General features: G+C 42.0%; 2 protein-coding genes and 1 long non-coding RNA gene across 6 annotated transcripts; 2 read left to right on the forward strand and 1 right to left on the reverse strand.

The window, feature by feature from the left end:
* Positions 1-178: 178 nt before the first annotated feature.
* Positions 179-4,100, reverse strand: LOC101786382 (AT-hook motif nuclear-localized protein 10). Of its 3 annotated transcripts, none has more exons than XM_004973831.3 (6): positions 3,759-4,100; positions 2,795-3,417; positions 2,264-2,316; positions 1,431-1,562; positions 1,052-1,213; positions 179-829 (listed from the first exon to the last, which is right to left on the reverse strand). In XM_004973831.3, the coding sequence occupies exons 2-6, from the start codon at positions 3,309-3,311 to the stop codon at positions 587-589; spliced, it is 1,107 nt and encodes a 368-aa protein (XP_004973888.1). In that variant the 5' UTR covers positions 3,312-3,417; positions 3,759-4,100; the 3' UTR covers positions 179-586. The 3 variants fall into 3 exon arrangements, with proteins under 3 accessions (XP_004973888.1, XP_004973890.1, XP_004973889.1); XM_004973833.3 differs by having other exon boundaries at positions 3,796-4,098; XM_004973832.3 differs by having other exon boundaries at positions 3,898-4,097.
* Positions 4,101-10,300: 6,200 nt separating this feature from the next.
* On the forward strand, positions 10,301-12,586 carry LOC101753037. 2 transcript variants are annotated; one of them, XR_002678116.1, is made up of 6 exons: positions 10,301-10,449; positions 11,065-11,194; positions 11,624-11,711; positions 11,849-11,961; positions 12,040-12,304; positions 12,389-12,586. It is a non-coding gene; the product is annotated as an uncharacterized LOC101753037 (long non-coding RNA). The 2 variants fall into 2 exon arrangements; XR_001164318.2 differs by lacking the exon at positions 11,065-11,194.
* An 8,749-nt stretch (positions 12,587-21,335) lies between these two features.
* LOC101753308 lies at positions 21,336-22,361 on the forward strand. Its single transcript, XM_004973834.2, has 2 exons — positions 21,336-21,574; positions 21,675-22,361. The coding sequence occupies exons 1-2, from the start codon at positions 21,343-21,345 to the stop codon at positions 22,193-22,195; spliced, it is 753 nt and encodes a 250-aa protein (XP_004973891.1). The 5' UTR covers positions 21,336-21,342; the 3' UTR covers positions 22,196-22,361.
* The last annotated feature ends 368 nt before the right edge of the window (positions 22,362-22,729 follow it).

Here is a 22,729-nt window from a genome sequence, read left to right on the forward strand (position 1 = left end):
GGCCATCGAGCTATGCATACTTAAAAAGAAAATAAATCAGCTATTGGTTTTTCCTTTTTCATATATGAAAGTAAAAGTTAGCCACGCCATCTCGGTACACACTAGGCTGCCACACTGAGCTTTGAAGCAAGATGTTCAAGGCAAAATGCTGAAATTCGATAGGTCCAAAGGCCAAACATATTTGGACAAAATCCTTGGCTCCAAATGTTCTCAAGATCACAAATGGTCAGGCGCAAACAACATATTCATACAGGAATCTTCCAGCCTAATCAATTCAAATTGGTATAACATATAACTAAATAACATTTGATAGAACATGGAGTAAAATAACATTTGGTAACACTACGAAGGATCACATGGTCAAAGCTCAATACATTATCACCTAGCACAGGAATTCAGGGTGAAGCCTACAATAGAGCTACAAACTTACCAGCTACAGTACTCTCCCTACTCAAGCTTCGATTTACACTGCATACGCTAGTCAGAGAACGAGCGCTACTGAAGCGCAAATTGCTACTTCCTGCCTGGGAGGCAGTTCGTCAATTGTAGATCTGAGCCTGCCTGGATTTGGTCAAGGATGCAGAGCTCATTTCCAGGGCATGCTGGATATGATTGGTGGTTGATTACTGTTGCTTGCAGCCATGCCTTGATGCAGTGGTGGTGGGCTTCCAGCCCCACCAGATGATTCACTCAATGTGCCCCTTGAAGGGGGGCTGTTGGGTCCCATAGTGGTGGTCGGGGTGATCTTCAGTGGTGCCGATGCAGGGTCTGAAGGAGCATGCTGTTTTGGCTCCTTTTTGCCTTCAGAATTGAAGCTTCCCAACACTATCTGCAGATAACATATGCAATACTGATAATCAGTGTCATTGTCTTGAGTTTATAACAGACAATTAAGTAAGGAAGTATAAATCATGCAGTGCATTCATACTTCTCATAGGATATCAATCCCAATTTGAAACACAACTTCATTTCAAAAACAGAGATAAGGTAAGGAAAATTGCAATGACGATGCATTGTTTCCAATTATCACTGCAAGGGGGTAAAACAATACCTGAATTGGTGAAGCTGCTATGAGAAGTCCTGCAACTCCACCACCCAAAAGACGACCATCAGGACCAGCCAGTGACACACTGAGCCCTCCAGTTCGACTACGCTGGCCTCCATTCTCTATCAGGAGGAATGACCCTGACAGTGATAGTATCTCAAATCGACCCTACAGCAAAAACAAGGAACTATTAGCATTTGTAATTCTTTTATGTTAATCTCCTACGTTACACAGTGACAATGCATCTGCAAGTAGACAAGAAGTTTACACATCTCATGATCCAATCATAATATCTGGAAACTTGACAATTAAGAGCTTGGGAAAATATTCCTATTCTACAGAGAAGTATCTCTATTAGTAGCTTCCACTGGCTATAGGTACAAACCTCGTATGTTACAGTTCCACCTGAAGTAGCAGTCTGGCGAAGCGTTACATTTGATATGGCACCATTTGCTGAAAGAACGCAAACCGCACGCGTTCCATGCTGAGAAAATGACATAATCTTCGATGAAACGTCCTAAAAAGAAGAGAGCACGTGTTGATTTCGTTGAATTTCAGAAAACTCTGCGAATAAATGATCTCAGAAACTTGAGCTTTGCTTTAATGAACAGACAGAAGAAGTTCAGAAGTTAACACTTTATCGCTTTCCAAATTAAAAATGCAATGGCAAGTACCATTAATTATCAAAGCTACAGCAACAATAATTATTTGACATCGAAGACTATATAAAAGAAGGATATCAGCATGAGGGTAGAACAATAATGCTATAAGCAGAGACACTCATATGCACAAGCTGGAATTGGGAGGACAAAACTGGAACATGTTCCAAATGATCAAGAGGGGAAAAATAATCAGGTACCACAGTACAAAATGTCAAAATGACAGTTTATGTACTCAGAATTGTCATCAGCACCACATGGTGGAAGAAATACATCTAAACATAATGCTATAGCTTAGTTGCAATTACTTAGTGCTTCAAATTACATGTCTGAATGAACAATTTGGCAATTCAACTTATTGAAGAAATGACAAACCATACTTCCTTTTTCCGTTTCTAAAAGGGTTGCACAATGGAAACACTATATATAGAAAAGTAGTGCCAAAAAAAGGAAAGTCCAAATAAATGTGAGCATGTGCAAAGAATCCAGGAAAATATATACGGGAACATATTCTGAGAATAAAGCAAGAATAAACAATCAACAAGTTCAAATCCAATACCTCCCCAGCTTGAACTGTAATAACATGAGGAGTAAATCCAACTCCTGATGACCCTGCAAGATGACTGTATATTAGGACTAGTTATGTTGATCACCAAGTAAAAAGGGAGTCAATGTATATTAGCTTTGTATAATTTAGAATAAACAGTACATGTATTTCAAAATTTAGTACAGAAATAACCAATGCCACTTGTGCCACACATGCTTAGTTGTACACTGAAATAATTGGAACCAAATAAGGGCCATCCAGAATTTATAGTTTTGTTGTGCAGTGAATCAATAAAGTCAGGAGGTAATTTTCTTGGTACATCCTTCGGTTGTAACTCTTATAATATGAAGCACATCCAACCTCTAAAAGGACACTATCAGCACTTGAACAAATTCGAAGAAATTTTATTCTAATAATACATTTTATGATGAAACTACACATAAGGAAAATGTGAACAGTTTTTTCTTCAGTGCCTACTAATCTTGAGCGTAAAAACATACCAAAACTTTAAGAAAAAGGAAACAATAGAAGTAGAAATTTTACCAAGAGCATCCATGCGCGGCTTGTTGGTAGAACCCTTGGGCCGGCCCCGCTTCTTCACTCCGTCCGGCGACACCCCCGGCACAGAGTTCGCGGGATTCAACCCCGCTGGTGAGAACGTCCCAGAAGAACCCTGCCCCGTCGCCGGCGACCTTGTAGCCGCCGATGCAGGCACCAATGCCAGCGACATGGACCCGTCCGGTCCGTACTTCCTTGGCCGCCCGCGCTTCTTCTTGGCCACCGGCTCACCCATGCCCGGCGGCGCCATGGCGCCATTGCCTCCAGTGGCCGCCGTCGCAGACATGCTAGGCCCGTGGGCCGCGCCCTGCGGCTGGTAAGACGGCGGCGCTGCCGAGGAGGTCACCGGGGCGAACACAGGGGTGCCATCCGCGGTGTGCGCCATGCGTACGCTCTGCATGGCCGCGGACGGCGGCGGCCCTGGCACCTGCGCCGGCGGGCTCTTCGGCATGCCGAACAGATCCCTCCCCGCCATCAGCCCTTGCTCGGACCCCACCTCCATGGCGGAGCAACAACCGTTTCTCGGACTAGAACTTGAAGCTGCAATCTTTAACCGCCGGCGGGAGCTCACGAGCGCTCAAGTGAGGACAGGACTATGGATTTTGAACCTGCAAAAAACCCATAAAACCCTTCAGTACTCAAGTACGAGATCTTTCTCGCGACGAGCACGCAGTTTTACCACAGAAGCAAATTTCTCGAAGAAATGGAAGGTGGAAATAGGTAGAAAAGAAAAGAAAAGTAAATTACGGGCAGAAATAAGAGATAAAAATAGGCGAAGGAAATGGTAAAAGGTCCAAGAAAAGGCAGGTTTAAGCACCAAATTTGGGCCAGGATTTAGCCAACAAAGCACAGGAGCTGCAGATCCCCATTTCTGCCCGGATTTCGCAGGCGGAAAACCCAGCAAATCAGCAGAATTTCGGACCCAGCAGTTGCAAAAAAAGAAAAATACCTGAGCTGAAAAGGGATTAGGAAAAACAAGAAGCTACCACAGTTCCAGACTGGAAGCTCATGAGGTAGGAGAAGACATCACAGGCTTCACACCAGCACCACACAGGGAGATGAACAGATTAGGGGGAAATTCAGCTAACCTAGCACTGATGGCTTCTCGCTAATAGCCTCCAATTTATCTCTCTTTTTCCTCTTTTCCTGACCTCTCTAGTTCACACGGGCTCTTTCGTTTTCGCAATTAACGAAAGTGTTTTTTTTGGGGGAAAAGGAAAATAGACAGCAGGTAAGTAAAGCACGCCGAAATTGCCTCGGGCGAATTTATATAATCTCTGTAGCAGATAAGAAGGGGAAGCGGAGTAGATGGATCACGGATGCGGCGGTCGTCTACCTCATTTGACCCCAGCACTTGTGCTATTTACTTTGAGAACCCCCTCTGGCTTTTGGCATTGCCTGTGTCTGTGTGATTCGCTGTGCTTTTTATGCCTGTTTGGTTTTACGCTAGCCCCTGAACCTCACGCCTATTTCACTCATCATTTCCATACGAAATGAGCAATTTATATAGATTTTTCAAATAAAACCAGTGCATTAAAGTTTGAAATTATTCATATGTTAGATTTGAGTAAAAAAATTAGCGATGATGAATCGATTCATCAGCTCCACGTTGACTCATGCACCTGTCACTGGACAAAGCCATAAAGTGTGTATATATTTCATGCTAAATATTTAGTGCTGAGAATTAGTTAGAAATATCATAGTTCTCAAATTTTTTAGTATTTCTTAATCTGCGCTTGGTCCTTAAACAACTACAGGATCAAGCACATATTAATAACTATTTGACACTATTTTATTTGAAATTATAGTTATACGGTGTCTTGGGAAAGGAAAAAAAACCTCACATCATATATGATTTTTGTACGAGAGTACACGGTAGTGCTATAGCATGGAATCAGGACTTTTGCTCCGGGTGTGTGGTCGTATAATGGTCGGGTGATCCATGTATGCATAGCTCAAAACTAACCCCTTAGTAATTAGTAACCTTGCAAACAGGGGATTGATTTTTGTTTCGTACCTCGAGTTTTTGTGTTATTTTACTCGTTCATAAATCGTGTGTAACTATTTGTCTTTCTTGTTTCCTTGGCTTATGTGTGCTTAATCTCCCTCCTCGTTACTTCAGCCAACAACTAATTCCAAATTGCGATGCTAAATCTAGGCCATTTGGCCAGCATTTGTGTTCAAATCGATCGGGTCAAGAAAAATGGAGATTTGGTCCAAGTTTGATAGCTCTATCCACATAGAATAACTCGAAAGCATAAATCCAACGAAATATGCATTGGTAGTCGTTAGTGTCACGGCACTCCGGCTTGGATTGTCGATTTGTCACTCCATTGAAGATTCCTGGCAATAAAGATCTTGAGGAGATAGGAAGGAAATGGAACTACGGAAGATGTATATACTTCATCCTGTCCCCTTGAAATGCCAAAATGAAGAAAGTTATTGGGAAACATTATGATCGGAATAACACGTACATCTAATAAAAGTACAAAACCCTGAAACACTTTTTTCTTCGAGAACTTGTACTTTGTCTTAAAAAAGATATAGTTGTGTCGTATAAGCCAAACTCATTCGAAAGGCAGTCAATAGGTTTAAACACCATTATAAATTGAAGCGTCACAAAGAGAAATACCATAAAACCCGGAAGATGAAGGACAACAAAGGGAAAAAAAAGAGAACTTTTACTAGCATATTCCTATACAATCCTGTATGAACCCATTCAACATGATCCATGCAGAGACAGGAACATGTCCAAACAGGGACACGTTAGCCAAGAACATGCGCCCTTCTTTGCTCACGCGCCCAGAGAACAGGTGTATCAGGAAAACAATTTGATACTTGCATGCCTCCAAATTTCCTGACGGGCACGCCATTTATTCTATGCATATCCTGTCGCCCCCCGACTTTTTCAAGTGGTGCCGAGCTGCCTGTCTGTCCATCGAGCAAGCTTATCCTAAATTGACAAAAAGGAATGAACTTTTTTTAAAAAAACAAGATCTGATAAAATAGAAGAAAAAAGATGGGGAGAGCTGTTGGCGAGTAGAAATGGCGGCCAGCGACTTCCCGCCACATCGCTCTCTGTTTTGGAATCTTTCGCTGTTCCGGAGCAGCAGCTCATTGACGCACGCGCCGCGCTGTTGGTGCTTCAGGGTTCAGAGATTTCGACTGCTAGTGGAGGAAGGTACAGAGCAATAGCATAAACATTTTCTTCACGAGTTCAGACATGCAGACTAATTTTACGAAAGATTTACAAGTATAAATTCGAATTCAATAGGCTCTGTTAAACATGGTGGCTCTACTGATCTGGACCGTGTAGTCAAGTCTTGGTCGTAGCCATGAATTGTTCGGTCAAGGATTCAAGAACATCAGCAGCAACTAAGGGTTATCAATTTCATTTTGTCATGGAGGACAGAAATTCTTGGCTTTGGGAGAATATTTTTCTTAGATAATGAATCCAAAAGTCGCCGTGGGACCAAATTAGCTTGGTAGGTAGGGAGAAAAACATGCCCTTGCGAATGATTAGTCCGGACTGCAGATATACATAATTTTGCAAGTGTACGTCAAGAAAGTTGCATCAAATTTTTCAACCAAGTTAGAATGATAGAATCTGGAGACGAATTGGTGCCAAAAAGAACAAGATTTGGGTGGTTGTTGACCGTGCAGATATCTCTCTGAAGAGGAGCGGAGTTTTGGTGATCCTGCATTCCTGATCCTAGATATTTTTTCAGAAAAAAAAGTGTACCAAGGTGAGAAAACAGCAATTTGGCAGGTATTATGAACAGAAGAAAAGGCAAAACGTATAATTCAAACCGTCAAGTCATAAGTGTCTGCTCAAGTATCATAATTGATGGAAAATACAGAAGAATGATTGCTGACTATAAAGAAAAAGAAAAGGGAGGAGAGGCTCCCATGTGTCCCGTCGGAATGATCAAATCGGCTTCAACTTTCACCCAAAGTCATTCTAGCATCATAGCCTTTGGATGACCTAACGATCTCTTTGGCGTTGCCATAGCCTCTCCCCACAAAAAATCCAGTGCACTAAAGGAACCGCCATTTCGGCAAAGAATTGATAGCTCATCTCTGAAAGACGGCCCAACCGTTTCTTCCGATAGCATTTCACTCGAATAAAGAAAATACAGTACAAGTCAATTTCTGAAAGCCTTAATCTGAAGCAACTCCAGAAAAAGTGGTAACTCCACCTCGTGTTAAAAATATAAAGAAAATTCTAATGCGTTTTATTCATATGTTTCATCGGAACAAATGAACAATACCTGTCCAAATAATAGCATTCAATTTGAATTGTTTCGTTGGGTGCTCTGTTTGAAAATAGTAAAGGCCTTTCTGGTTTTGGGCCGCCAAACCATGTCGGGCCAGCTGCAAGTCCAAACTTCCGCCCACCACCGTGTCGGGCCTGCTGGCGTGCCGCGCTCTTCTCGAATTGCTTCCGCTACGAGTTCGTTTCCGTCTGCCATGCGGAATTGAAGAAAAGCTTCTCTCGCGGCGGTGTGGTATATACCTTGCAATATTAACAAGTAATTCCACCAATCCGCTCATCCATCCATGATCCGAAAGCTTCCTCTTTCCCACGAGCCACCAAAAGTTTGGTAAACAGATTGAAGTCGGCTGTTTCCACCGATCGATCGATCGATCGCCGAGATGGCCGGCCGCTTCTTGCTCCAGAAACTCTCCTGCTCTCCATATGTTGGCCAGAGTCAGATCCGTAAGCCTCTTCGGTCTATCCTTCATTGCTGAGATTTCTTTGTGTTCCTCAAAAGTTGCTGCGTTTAATTTTCTGATTTCTGCAAGAAGCTAGGAAGCGATTACAGTTCTCATCTTGTTACCCTTTCGATCTCCAGGAAGGTGGCATTAGGACCCTCGGTAATCTTTTCCATGGAGCTACCATAAACCCTAGCACAAAGCAGGTTCTAAGTAACCGTGGGATTCATGGCAGTGTAAGTGATTACGAACTAAATATGCTTGCCTGATGTATGGTATACAATGTTGTTAGTCGTCTGTCGATAACTAAGGGGTGTGATTGTGCCTGACGCAGGCTGCAAGGCGCTTCAATGGCATGCAGCCAGCGTCAGCGGGCTCTGTCAGAAGGGCGAAGCGCATTAGTCCATCCAATGCATCCACTAGACTTTCAAGGAGGGCTAAAACACCAGCTAGGCAAGCTCGATGGGATCCTATGGATGCTCAACTGGCAGCGTATACTAGTCAATGTTGTTTCTTGATAAATCTTGAATGGATGGGTCGGGTATGTTTGGTTGGTTGTATCATTTGATTCATGTATGAAATGATTCAAAACAATAATGATTCGGTTGGGTGAATTGTACCAACTCATCCAGGATGAAGCCATCTTACTTAATACATTATTCTACTAATTAGAATGAATCATACGGTACAAGCAAATTGGTTGAACCACCCATTGAGGATCATCCATGCATGCATCATGTGGTGCATACAACCAAACACACCCTTAAAGTTTAAACTATTACCAAAGATGATGCTCACTTCGATATTATTTTATTGTTTATAATTTATGTTAAGATGAAAGGAAACTCACCTACCTTTATAGAGGATCATCGTCGGTATTCTTGATTTTTTTTCTTTGAATTTAATGACCAAAATATTAGATCGGTCAAATTCGGTGTAATGCAAAAAGGTACAAGATAACACATATTGCGCAGAAGTTAATGGCACGTACACAGGCACATAGCACAAAATTAAACTTTGGAATATTACTTCGTGAGTTTCAAATGCAGGTATGTTTCTTTAAAAAATGATGAGATAAGGGGAAAAGGTGCACATTAGAAGTGAAACTGTAATTCTTTTTTGTTTGCAATCACATAAGGAAAAGCCTTGTTTATGCCTTCTTGAACCATACAATTTAGTCAAAGGTTGTGATGTATACCTACATGATACCCGTGCTTATTACTAGTGTTTAATTTGAAGTTTCAAAAAGTAAGTGATTTTCCTTTTTCCTATCAGATTAAGTTTTATTGGTCGTATGCAACTTAATATGATATTAGAAGGTGAGCTCTTGAGTTTAAATAATGGCGAATGCGGTTAAATAAAATAATTGCATCTGCCTTTTATTTCCACATTTAAGGACTGAGGCGGTCTAGTTGAGCTGGTTGTGCATGCAACTTAATAACTAGGCAATAATTTTAACTTTTTTCCATCACGATTTGGAAAAAGAGAAGTCATTGTTTTGCCTTTTGAACCATCCATTTAGTCAAGGAACATGCAAGCTGACTCGTTAATTTCCATTTTTTTCCTTGTCCAGGGCAGCTGCTGACTCCAGTAGATTCGTGAGGAACAATAATGGGTGGTTGTTTGTCTCTATTTTCTTCGTTTGTGCCCTTTGTGAATTTGGGGGTCGCGGAAGTAGCTCCAACGACGGCCAAAGCGACTTACCCTGTCCCTCTTGTTGCGACAGGCCTACGGAAGCAGCCACTGACACTGCACCAAACCGTAAGGATCAATAGGGTCATTTTTTTTCCTGCTAGGGAGATCCATGGACCATGGCTGCATGTCTTGATGTGATTTGTGACTTTTGTTTACACCTTGTTCATGTATACCTTGAGAAAATCATGATAGGAAGATTAGATCTTAAATGTATTTTTTTGTTGATGTGGAATGTTCAATTCTTTTTATTTTTTCATTTCATTTTTCTGAATGTAAAAATGGTTTCCCAATATTTTATCTAGTGAGATACGATTATAGTTTTTTGATTCATTTTCTGAATGTATCCCAACAATTATCAAGTGAGATAGCAATTTTTCCTTTTATTTTTTTCTTTTATTTTCTGAATGTAAAGATGGTTGTACAACATTTTGTTGAGTTAGTAATTTTTTTCGGATTTTTGGATTCATTTTATGAATGTAACGATGGTTCTTACCATTTTAGCAATTTCCAAATACAAGTAGAAAGATGAAATAAAAATTATAAGAAAATTTAATATTCCCATGTGCTTCTGTACATTAAAATGTTCCACCGTACTGCCGATTAGAACGCCCATTTCTCAAAACCTGAAAGGTTCCATGGTCCACACCTTATTAGCCAGGAAAGACAAAATTAATTAGCCTACTAAGTCACTTCCCGTGCGAATCTTGGTGCAGAATCTGACCGTGCTTAAAGACCGACACCGGACCACACTGCCTCCAAAACGTCGGCCTTGTTTACTTCCCAATTTGGGAGTGGCCAAATTGGTATTTTGCCATAAATGCGCAACTGTAGCATTTCGTTTGTATTTGTGAATTACTGTCCAAACATTAACTAATTAGGCTCAAAAGATTTGTCTCGTAAAGTACAACAAAAATGTGCAATTAGTTTTTTATTTCGTCTACATTTAGTATTCCATGTATGTACCGCAAGTTTGATATGATGGGGAATCTTCTTTTTGCATAGTGTCAAAGTTGGGAGTTGGGAGTGAAGTAAACAAGAGCGTCGTTTCCCTCACTTCTCCTTCCTCAACACCGCCCATTTTTAATTTCTCTCCATCTCCGTCTCCGTCTCCGACTCGCTTACTCCAAGGGGAGGTGGGAAATTGGGCACTAGAGGGGTGAATGGAGCCGCGACTCTAGCTTGCTCTCCTAGCGAGGGCGCTTGCTCGGTTCGGCTTCAGCAGTGCGCAGGTAACTATCCTATCTCCGTATGGTTGGTGACATTTATAGTTTGGCGATTCGATTTGCTAGCTGGGCATGTTTTTCTGTTCGTGATTCGATTCCGTGGTTACTGGTGAGTTACGGATCCTTCCAATCCGTAGTATGGAGTTTAAAATTTAGGGTTCTCCCATTTCCAGGCCGTGATTGAGTTCGTGCTGGAACCGTTTGATTGGTGTATCCAATTTGGATGGATTTAGTCAGTGGGGAACTATGGATTGGTTGGTTTTTGTTTTGTATTTTTTGCCTGTTCGAACCGCATAATTTTTATTGCGGACATGAGTCTCAATCTACATATGTTTTGTTTTGAGTTCTGTAAAATTGCTTTGATTTGTGAGGCATGGGCAAACTTAGATCCCGTACTTAACTTAGTCTGAATTAGGATCTAGCCGTAACTGTCGTTTTAGTATGGTGGATTTAGAACTGAATTACAGCGACTTGGCTAAAAAGTGTGTCTCTATATGCATGTCTCGTGACCTGAGATATATCCCAAGGCCTGAGATAATATTTGTCAGTTGGATCTTCTCGGTACATTGACTGCGTTTGTTTGCTTACATTCTTTCCTAATCATTTTTTTTGGTAATGCAGATTATGGCCATGATTATTACTACAAGCATAGCATGCATCATTTCTCATTAGATGAGATTAACTGAAGACAGTTAATGCTATGAGCCATGCACCATTTAACGGCAAGCTGATGGGATTGGATTTTGGCATGGTTGACTCTTCAATCTATTGCCAAGCTAGGATTGATAAATTGAAAGGGGATTCAGGGATTCACACTCGTGCTTGAAATTAGATGATACAGTGTGCTATTTTCCTTTCTTTTAGAATGGCTATGCTCTACCCATAATGTAGCGGCACAAAAATAGGTTCATGCACAATCCAATTTATTGTGAATACTGATATAGGAACATGAGTAGTACTCTTTTTCACTTTGTCAAAATGTTGCAGTACCTGCGATAATGTAGATAATTACTTTATAGGCATTTTTCAACAAAATGTTGAAAGTTAGGAAGCGATGAGGCTTTCGTGGAAGTATTTGTTTACATTCCATACAAAAGCATTTTATCATCCTTTTTGAAAAAGCATTTTATCATGTTTGCACTCTAACCTACCTAAATGTTTTTACTCCTAACTATTTTAGGATCTAGAGTTAGTTGGAGTTGTTCAAGAAGGAGAGCAACGAAACTAGGTTGAAGTTTGAGTCTGACGTTCAACAGAAACTAAACCAGGTTTGAACTACAACATTTAACTTCTTTTTCACTGCTTCTGATGTGAATAAGAAACTAAATATGGTTTGCATGAATATTGTATTGCATCTTTTGTTTCTGTGTGCTTTCTTCTACTTTATATGTGTGTAATTATGCAGCAAGATTTGAAGATTGGCGACCTGGAAAGTGATGTTGAACTTCTCAAAGGAAAGGTTAACGAGGAAATTGAGCTTTATAGGAAGAATCAGGAAACAAGCTTAGAAAAGATAACGTAATAATCAAATAATGTTTATGAGATTTTACTCTAGCACTTTAAACCCTTCTTACCTTTTGTGATGTGGTTTTTCAGGGGTTCTATTGATGACCTACAGTTCAGCTTTGCCAAGGGCGCTGTTGCAATTGTTGGTCTTATTCCGCTGTTTGCTCACTCGTGGTCAATGTCAATAGGCTCTTCCGTGGTGAATCTGTTATGCTTCAAACTATCATCTTATCTTTGGGAAATGTTGACATAGCTACATGAATCGTAGCTTCATACGTTCCTCATTGTTAATTTCAGTCAAGATGGTCCTGCAAATGGAGCTAATGTGAAGGATAGAAAACGAAAGACTGTAAAGGTAACATCTGATTTTTCTTTTGGTGCTGAAGGTCGTTTTATGTTGTCAGAATAGAGGTGTAAAATCTGTGTTGTGCTTGTGTAGAAAAATGGACATCCCTCGTGACCCCACTCTTCCCATTCTGCAAACTCTTCAATTGAGATCCTCCAAACATCTCCTCTTATATACTTGTGAAATACAGAGTATGTGCCCGTCAGAATTTTGCAAAATTTGTTGGTAACTGATATGTCATCAGAGGATAATGAATTACAAGTTGTGGACCAATTGGTTTTCATGGTTTTATTTGATTGCCTTTTATCATGCACCACAATACCAACATGCATATATCTGTTCCTTTGATCACTTTAATATGGTGCATCGTTAGGTGATATGTTTTTTCCTATTTGACTTAACTTTGTCCTACCAGTTAGATTGAAACCACTGGATGTTGCTCTCTTGAACCCTAGTTTTCAAATAGAGATAAGTATATTAGAGTAGCTATTAAATACACTTTTGTATATAAACCAGATTATGAAATTTAGTTTGAAATCATTACAAATTTGGGTTTGGTCCAATATATGTTTAAATCAAAGGTTTAATTGTTTAAAATTGCTAGTCATGTTGAATTTTATAACTTCGTTGAAAGCTTGAAGTCATAGAACTAGTACCATTTAACTACATTTGTGGCTTAATTGTTTTTATTAAATTTTGTATAACACTTTGTAAAAATCTAATACAAAAGTTTAGTGCAAATATAGGGTATAAACTTTGGTAAATTACAGTCTAAGAAATCAAGTTTAAGATGCTTAAATAAGTTGGTCAAAATCAGCACTTCCCTTAAATGTTGTATTGGAACTGTGGTCAAGTGACCATATTTAGTAGCAATTTCAAAAGAATTTTATATATAAACTATCCAAAAGTCTAATATAGATGTTGTATTATATAGTTCGATATGGAATCTTAGCTCTAAATTTGTAAATCACAAGAATTGTGTTCAAATGATCAAATCAACCAGTTAAAAAGATCCTAAAATAAGTTCTACAATTCATGCTAACTCTGAAGATCATGGAGTTTGTCAAAGTTCATCAGAGATGAAAATCTCTCCAATTGTTGGTCTGTCGAGCTGGAACCTTGTATAGAAGTTGGAGACTCATACCAGCACAACATGTCACCATTTGCATAAAGTGGAGAAGATTTGGATATTTAAAAGGGAAAATTGGTTCAGTAGCATTGAAATATCACGACTTCCGGAAAACACCATTGAAAGAGTTTGTCCCCCTGAAATATCACTCAAAATTGCAAACGTTAATTGGAAATACCATTCCGTTATATTTTGTTCACTGAAAACTTATTTTCATCTCTTTAAAGAACATAAACGGACTTAAAATGGCATTTATGCCCTTCCCTCCTGTCCAGCGGAGGGGATCGATCCCTTCTCTCAACCTTGTCCTCCTGCTCGACGGTGCTCACGACCCACCCAGGCGCCGCCCCTTGGTGCCCTCTCGTGCGACTCGGCCGTTGCCACCCCTCACCCACTGGCAACGCCACCTGTCCGGCTCTCTACCCAAAGGCGACGCCACCCTCCATGCAAGCTATCCGTTGGCCGTGCGGGCACCCTCATGAGCAAGCACGAGCTGCTGCCCTTCTGCATCGAGGAAGTGCGTGGAGGGCTCTGCGCCAAGCCGCAGTCCCAATTTGCTTGGTCATCTGCGTACCATCGAGCAAGTTGTCGACCAACTCTCCCATGCTAGCTTATTGCTTCCCCAAATCGAGCCAAGGCGCCAAGCACCACCAGCAGCAACTATCCCTATCTGATCCTCTTCGTTTCCAGAAGCAAGTAGCAAACACCTCTCTGGCTCTCTCCCCGTCTCCCATTCTCTCTCTCTGGTCAATCGGAAGCTCAATCCAAGCACATTCACGAGCATCTTCCACTTTAAGCAGAGCCGGCAAACCAGCAGTAGCTCGTCCTATTGCAACACACCTCTACTATCTGCTTCTTCTTCAATAGACCAAAGCAAATCAACACCACCAGCCACCAGAGAAAATCGACGCCGACCTTAGGCTCACCTAAATCAACCTCAAACCTCGCCAGCCTTGCCCCGACCTAATTGATTTTGACCGCGCCTATACTTCTTGCCCGCAACTCGCTATGCCGGCCTCGAGCTCGCTGCAGCCCTTAGCTCAGGGAGGAGGGGCACATGCACGGAGAAGGTCACGCCACCCAGCCCGCATGCCGCCGCTAGTCCGCAAGGGGTATTTTTGTCCTTCTTTAACGGCACCAAAGGGTAACTTGACGGAATGGTAAATGATCTAATAGATCAATCTTTGAATGTTATTTTATGAACTCGAAATCTTTTTAATGGTATTTTACGGAAAAGATAATCTTTCGAAACCAATTTTCCCTATTTAAAATCGTCAAACAAGTTTGCGGGTTCAAACGCGTCGCTGCGTCCTGCTTCACTCGCTGCCACTCTTCGCCGCGCCATGTGCCCACGCAGTTGCTCGCACACGGGACCAAAGAAGGATATGGGCATATGGCAGTCACCCGTTTGTGCAAATTTGAAACAAAGATTCAAAGGACCGACGTCGAGCTCATCCTTTTGGCTGCTGCGCTCTTGTGCGCTGGCCAAACTCGCCGCCGACCAATTCGTGAACTCTGCTCCCTCGCAGCCAAATTCCCTCGGCTCAAAGCTCCATCACCCTCCCATCTACGCCTCCCGTGCCTAGCACCGCGTCGACTAGGATCTAGGATAGCTCGAGCACCCCGCCACTTGTGGGACCCCCGCCGTAGTCGTTGTCCCTGTGCTCGCCGCCGTGCCGTAGCGCCGGTCCGCCGCCGCGCACGGTGTTGACCGCCGGCGAGCCACCAAAGTTCTTCAAGAAGCCCCTCTATAGGTGCGCAAGCTCGTGGGGGAGTCTAGCCAGGTGACCTCGTCGCTGGAAAAGCCGCCGCCGGCGAGAAATCCCATCCACACGCCGGCGTACCCAATGGACTCGGGGTACTGTAGCAGTGGGTTGGTACCACACGCAGTGACTGGGGTAGGAAGGGTAGGAGCGTGGTGAGTGTAAAAAGGTTGCCCGGGTTTATTTTATCTAGGAAATGTTTAAGGTATCCAGAAATAGATTTAATCCAGAAAATCGGTTCAGGGAAATTATTCTACGTTTTCCTATTTATATAAAAAAATCCTAGAAAAGTCAGCGTAGTCTATTTAGTCATTGTTGACGCAAAATCCTGATGGTGGTGGACCCTGCATCACCACATGAGGACCTCGGAGATCTGCTTAACTCCAGTGCAGAATCCAAATCGGCGCGCATGGTGTGCGCGGGCGTGCCAGTCAGTTTGACCATTCAACTGACAAGGTGGAGATAATTCTCTCGAAGTTCGATGGAGTCGGCCGATCGGGCCGATTTAATATAATTTACAATAACCATCAGCCATACGGCCGATAGGAAACACGATGCTGTTGAGTTGTTGCTCCACCATAGCTAGAGTCACAAGCCGATGAGATCTAAACTAACATCACCACCAATATTTTTAGGTGAAACCACAGCGATGCGCCCGGTAGTTGCAGTCTAGAAATATTTAGCAGGACGTTAATCTGAACCCCGCCAGCTGATGAATCCAATCACAATGGAACTTACTCCCAACAGCACTCGAAGGGGTAACCAAGATTAAGATGCAACAGGCTATTAAATGATCTATCGTCTATGATGAACCAATCTAAAGCTAATTAAAGCAAACTGAACGGCAAGATGAAAGAACAGATAAATATCAGCCGATGCAAGCTTAATCAAGGCGGGATAACTGGTGAATACCGTAGATCGAGACAGAAGCGATGCGCCGTAAGTCAAAGATCCAAGATACTCGATAACTGGTAGATGAAACTAGACGAAATCACATCGATGCGCCCGGTGGTTAAAGCCTAGAACACCTGGTGACGGAACTTGCAGCTCGCCGGAGATCGAGGTCGATGCAGCCCAGCTTGCTAGAAGGAACTTGTCGAGAATCTACATTACTCCTACTCCTAGGGCAATGGCGTGAAGCCGAAAGGTAAAGGTGAATATGTTGTATTATTGATCGTGTGATGATTCTTTACAATGGCCACGTCCCTTTATATTTATAGGGCGGACGTTACATAATTGGCATCTAACCACGCACAAGGCAAGTCACGTACACAATCTTTTCTAATAAAAAACTCTATCTCTAACTAACCCAACTCTATCTCTAAAATATTTTATTCTATGAAACAACCTCCCGTACATGCACAGATCGACCGCATGCATAATTATTCTGGAAGCCTCCCACGCATGGCATGCAAAGTGCACCAGAATCCATGTTGTATATTCTAATCATTTTTATCCATACGTGCTGGCCTTTCCTTTATATCATCCTTGCCTCTCCTTGCCGATCAATCCAATGAAGCCGATTTGGACTCCGTGCCCATATACACGCATACTAGCTTCTTATTGTTGTACGTGACTCCAATTATCTTGTACTCCGAATTTATAGGATTGGTCAAAATCCGGTGTCAACAGTCATGTATGAGTTTAGGGATTTTTTCTCGGTTCCTAGAACCTTATAAATATCTCTGGAGGTATTTAAATTCCTTAAATTCAGTGTTATTTTTCCTATACTTTATAATTGATTCATTATTGCTGAAAATTCTAAAATATTTAATTAAGTCCGAAAATTTATCCAAGCCTGGATGAAGTATATACGTATAAAGTTTAATTTGGAAAATCCTTGTTAAATGGTAAATTCATTTTTATTAGTGTTGGCTCGAAAAAAAAAATCTTTCAAGAACTTTATCGTGTTATGTCATACTAGCATCATCATAGATATCAAGACACGATGTAATTATTCGTGGCATGGCATATTCCTTATGTGCTGCACGTGTTGCCGTCTCGTGAGGAGGTCGGGGGGCCCCTGAGGCCGCTGCTCTGATCCGGGGCCCCTTGCTTGTTTCGAGGCCGGCCTCCCTTCCCACGGCATGCTGTGCTCGTGGGCAGGTGGGAGGCGCCTTAATGCTTCGCCGGGTCAAGCGGCCGGCCCTCGTCTGCGAGGAGGTCGGGGCGGGGCGACGTGGCCGGATCCGACCTGGGAGATCGGGGCGTGAGCTGCTTCAGTGGGCCACGGGCCGCCTCGAAGTGTTGTGGGCCGTTGTCTGGGGCGGCCCATTGTTGTTACGTGTCCCTTGTGTTGGGTACCTGCGGTACAGGTATATGTCACTGTTGTACACCAAGGTTCCAAAAAATGCTAGGCGCTAGGCAGGCGTTAAGCCACTGATTAGCGCCCAGGACGCCCAAACGTAGATTAAACAAGCTTAAACGTTTATGTTACTGTAACAATATCAATAGATATAGCTTCATAAATATGAAAGAATAAACAGAAAAGGCTTCAACAGCCCACTATTCTAGTGTAGCCCACTCAGTCCACTATCATTCTCAAGCCCACTGACCCATCTAAACACCATCCTCTCTCTCTCTCTCAAAAAAAGACCCATCTAAACACCATATCTCCTTATCGATACCCTAACAGCAACCACCACTTCTGCCTTTGTGGCCCCTTCTGCCTGCACGCGCTCGGCGCCCCCTTCCGCTCCGCCTTCATGGTGCACCACCTGCGCGCACAACCTGGAGGCGCAAATCGAGCTGAGGGCCAGCAAAATCGAGCAACATGGACACCATGAAGTAGTATAGATGCATTCACACCCCCAATGAACCATTTTGCAGTCCAAATCTCGTCTGTCCTCTTGTTTTCTTCACCATCTATGGGTTCAACTGTTCACCCAACGTTTAATTGGGTGCTTATGGCCTAAATGACACGTGGGGTTCGATTTGCGCCTAATCGCATGTTTAATTGCGTTTTTTCGAACATTGTTGTACACACAATATAAGTTACTAGTTTATATTCTAAAATATATGCATCACGGATTCATAATGTATATGGTGATTCAAATGAAGTTGAAAATGGACAATCCACATTAAAGTTATCATATTTTTAAAAAGTGAAAACTTGAAAAGATGTCCATGGGCTGCGGCAGCCACCTCCCTTCCGCCGGATTACAGCAGGCCGTGGAGATCGCGCGCTCAGGCACTGGCACTACCAGACACTACTTAGCATTTTCCATTCTTTTAATCTAGTAACACTCTTGCTAAAATCAGCAGCAGCACACTTAGTCTTATTAGAGCCGCGGGCTCAGGCTGTACCATCGAGCCTGGCTGAACTGGACCTCGTTTGCTTGGGGCCTCTTATATGCCTTCGGGAAGGCAGATAATGAACATATCTTCAAAGCCCATTTAAGCCCATATACAAATATTTTTTTTACATCCATTAACATTTGTTGAAGTTCATAAATATTTTTTAGCAAGATGATTGCAAACATCATAAGACATGCTAGAAAAATATATGATGAATTTTTTATCATTATTTTGATAGGGCGGGATATTTAATAATAAAATTTATCCTTAAGATACAAAATTACATAAAAATTATGATAAAAAATTCATAAAATATTTTTAAATATAGATTATGATGTCCACTACCATGCAAAGTCTCAAATTAAAATTTAACTTGTGTATGGAGAAACAAAAGGAACAAATTGCATTATGGGGTAAGTTGAACCAAATAGCATAGTTTAGGAAGTAAATTGAACTAAAACATAGTTTATGGGGTTATTGGGACTTTCGCTATACTTAAAGGGTTTTTTTAAAAAGAAGTCTGGCTTAATTGTCACCAACATTTTTTTAATGTTGTTCAACATTTTTTTATATGTACCAATATTTTTCTTTAACTTTTTTTACAATCAGCAATATTATTCTCAACAATTTTTTACGTGGGACAACTTTTTTTTGCTTTCATCAACATCTTTTGCTCAACATTTTTGACATTCATCAACTTTTTTAGGTTCATTGCGTTGAGATAGCAAAACATAGTTATATTGGATCAAATTTTGTACTATTAATTTCAACAAATATCATGGTTCAAATAAATTTTAAATTGGATGCATAGTTAAGAGAAAAATAAAATCAAAATTACAGTTTAAAAGGAATCCGCCCGGTCACGCATCGAGCATCCAACTGGAACCGGCTGTGCGCGGAACAATAATTGCACATGTGTTTATTTTGACCATTCATTTTATTTTGCACATATCTCAAATATTGAAAGGTGGACAACAAAATTTCTTTCGGAAGATACAGGAAAACGAAAAGAAGTAGATAAAATGTTTTTGTTAAAAAAAATTATACGGGCTCGCTCAGGCCCATGCATGACACGAGTCCAACCGTGTGGTCATTCTCATAAACACCAGGTCCTCCTGCTTTTGTCTACCGAATTTATTCTAACAGAGCACTAGAAAGCAAGTGAAACTGCGTGTGCCATGCTTTATCTGTGCACGTGTAAAACATTTCGGTGTGATTTTCTTTTTTTGTACGTGAGGTTTTCTATGTGTACCGAATTTATTTTGTGTGGTTTTTCTAACCTCCTTTTCCATGGCGTGCTGATTTTTCTTTTCAGAAATGTGCGGCCACCATTTTATATGGTACAACGTGTACAGCACTGCGGAGCTGAAAATAAAAAGGTCATCTTGGAATCCTGCAATGTGCAAAAGTCAGAGGTGCCACCTCTCTCGACACACCCAAACTTGTTTCTCCCATATAGCCATATATCGATACTTTTTCTTCTTATTTTATCCTTTTTCCCTTCATGTGAGGAAATGTACACTACGAGTACATCTATAATTGTACATCCAATATACGGATATTTTTCCTTGCAAAAAATTAGACATCTTGACCTCAAGAAACAAAAAATACACACGTGACATACGTACTGCCATTACTATTTTATATATTTATGTAGACGCATGTGACACACCACATTTTTAAAATATGTACGATTGTACAGTCACCGGCTCCACATAATTTTTTTATAGAAATTTTAGAACAAAACATGTTGGTTAAAACATATATTCTTTGAAATATAGTCTCTTAGGTATCATGCCTTTTTGTGGAGAGGGAAGTTGTTCATTTCAAATTGTTCAAATTTACATCTGCAATGTGGAGGTTGAAGAGTAAACATGGCCCTCCACCTCAAGAGAAATAAACATGTTCAGACCAAACCTATATCTTCCTTTGGGAGGCCTGCACAATAACCAGTTAGTACGTCATTGTAATATGGGCTGCAAGGGCTCTTGGCTATATAGCCAATGCACTCAATACTTCATTAGCGTGTGACTTGAAGTTGTGGATCATACAAGGCACGTTAGCATTTAAATTTTACTCTTACTTGGATCAGACAGTGTCAAACAAAGAACCTTATCAGTAGGACAAAATAGGTTGATTCATGTGAGACTAATCAAGCAAGAGTATGAGCATTGTATTTTTTAGGGACCATATATAATTTTAGAGTCTCGGGAAGTCAAAACCTGGACCAGAGGTTCGGGATTCTCCAGGAAAGCAATTCAAATTAGTAGTTTGTTTAGTTTTATAAAATTTTGAGATCTGTTTTTAATTTGCACATCCTTTATTAACAAAAACTAGAGCATTAGAGGTTGAGCCGGCCACTATGTAAGACGTCTTAAAAGGAGACGCGAGTTAACTCACACAGGAGACGTATTTTTTTCGCGTCTCCAAATTTTCGTCTCTGATGTAAAGTCATACAAGATGCGAAAAATCCGCGTCTCCGATGTAGAGGGTCATTGGAGATGCGTTTTGACGGGACAAACATATTGTAGATGCGTTTAGTTTATCCGCGTCTCCGATTCAACATTGGAGACGTGTTTTAATTCCACGTCTCTAATAAGGATGTCTTCTTTGTGATATTGTTACATAGTGGGCATTGGGGGTATCAAGAAGTCAAAACTAGACCATGTGTATTGATAGTTGTGATCGATTCTGGCTGACTTTTGAAATCCTAGCCTACCAAACTTTGCTAATCATGCTTAAATGGTTGCTTGTTTGTCAACTTGGTTGCCCATGTGAATGGGTAACGAAAAGGGAGTGCTATGAGTTTTGCACCTGCTTACCTTTAATTGGTCTATAAATTGTCACCGAGAGAGACCATGCATGGGTGCACCAGACCACTAGGCACTGGCACTCACATACATTCTCCAGCTGCATACTTCACACTGTACTCAGCGCGTGCCATGGCAACCTGCAGGAGCCTTCTCATGGTCCCGGTCACTCTCTGCTTCTTCCTCCTCGTGCTCCCAGCACAGAGCAAGGAGAACCTTGCCGTCGTCATCTTCTACGGCACAGCCCGATGCAAGAGCAACCCCTCCAAGATCATCAGCAGTAAGCGATCTTATATTAACTGATATACTCGATCATGGACCCAAACTTCAGCTATCATACGCTATAGTATATCATATGTATAATCCACTCCTGCATGCAGATGCAACCCTGCATGTGACCATCAATGGCACCACCCTCGCCACCGGCAAAACGACGAGCATGGGCCGGTTCTTGATGGCGGCGAGGGTGACCTCAAAAGATCAGCTCAGCTCCCTGGTGAGCAAAAAGGCGGTCATCACCGCTCCTCGACAGGCGTGCGGCATGCCTGCAGCGTCCGTCGCTGCGAGGAAGCTGGCTGCACAGGCGGACCTGAATGGCCACAGGATTCTCGCCGACAATTCTGGCGACTTGGTTGATGATGATGATATCCGGGAGATAATTGATCTGCTCGGTGACCCTACAGTCCCCGATCCTATACAAAGACTCATTGATGATATCTTGAGTTCGGGTGAGACTAGTGCAGGCTATATGGACAATATCACCGTCTTCACTGATCAGGTGCCAGTGCCGGAGGTTGCTGCCTTCTGGAATTTCATTGAGAACAGTGGATTGGACGCCTCTGTTTTCGTGGACGTCCTCAACAACTTCGTGGGCATACCCAATATTGAGAGGAATATTTAAGGCATTGTTTGGATAAATCAATCTTAATACACATAGATTGAGATGGAGAATAAACACTACCACATAATGAGTTATCCCATATGGCACTATCACCAACGATTTTAGGTAAACTGGCTGTAATATGTATCATCGCCGGTTCTAAAATAAATGGGGTTGTGGGATGTTAGAACTGGCAGTGAAGCCATCACCGCCGGTTCCAATCATAAACCGGCGGTGAAAGTCAACACCGTCGGCTCTTATAAAAATCCGTCGGTGAAACGGTCCGATCGGATCGAAATCTTTTTCAAATCCAGTTAAGCGTGCTTGACGTCCGCGCTCTCCCCTCCCCCTCCGCCACTTCTCCCTTTCTCTCCCCCAGTCCCACTTCTCTCCTCCCTCTCTCCTTATCCTGCAAGCCCCCTCACTCCCTCCACCACCGAACCCCTCCCCCCTCCCTGTCCATTGGGCCCCTCCTTCCCTCCCTCCCTCCCCAGCCTCCCCTCTCCTCCCCCTTTGCTCACCCCTCACCTCGTGCCTGAGGTGAGAAGCGGCGGC

This window comes from Setaria italica, chromosome VI, assembly GCF_000263155.2.
Source record: "Setaria italica strain Yugu1 chromosome VI, Setaria_italica_v2.0, whole genome shotgun sequence".
In the NCBI taxonomy this organism is placed as follows: domain Eukaryota; kingdom Viridiplantae; phylum Streptophyta; class Magnoliopsida; order Poales; family Poaceae; genus Setaria; species Setaria italica.

Excerpts from the sequence above, each read along its gene's own strand:
- LOC101786382 (XM_004973831.3), bottom strand. The coding sequence starts at position 3,311 with ATGGAGGTGGGGTCCGAGCAAGGGCTGATGGCGGGGAGGGATCTGTTC. Across the intron at positions 1,214-1,430 it reads GTGGAACTGTAACATACGAG|GGTCGATTTGAGATACTATC; the intron begins GTTTGTACCTAT and ends TTTTTGCTGTAG. Across the intron at positions 830-1,051 it reads TAGCAGCTTCACCAATTCAG|ATAGTGTTGGGAAGCTTCAA; the intron begins GTATTGTTTTAC and ends TGTTATCTGCAG.
- LOC101753308 (XM_004973834.2), top strand. The coding sequence starts at position 21,343 with ATGCATGGGTGCACCAGACCACTAGGCACTGGCACTCACATACATTCT. Across the intron at positions 21,575-21,674 it reads CCCCTCCAAGATCATCAGCA|ATGCAACCCTGCATGTGACC; the intron begins GTAAGCGATCTT and ends TCCTGCATGCAG.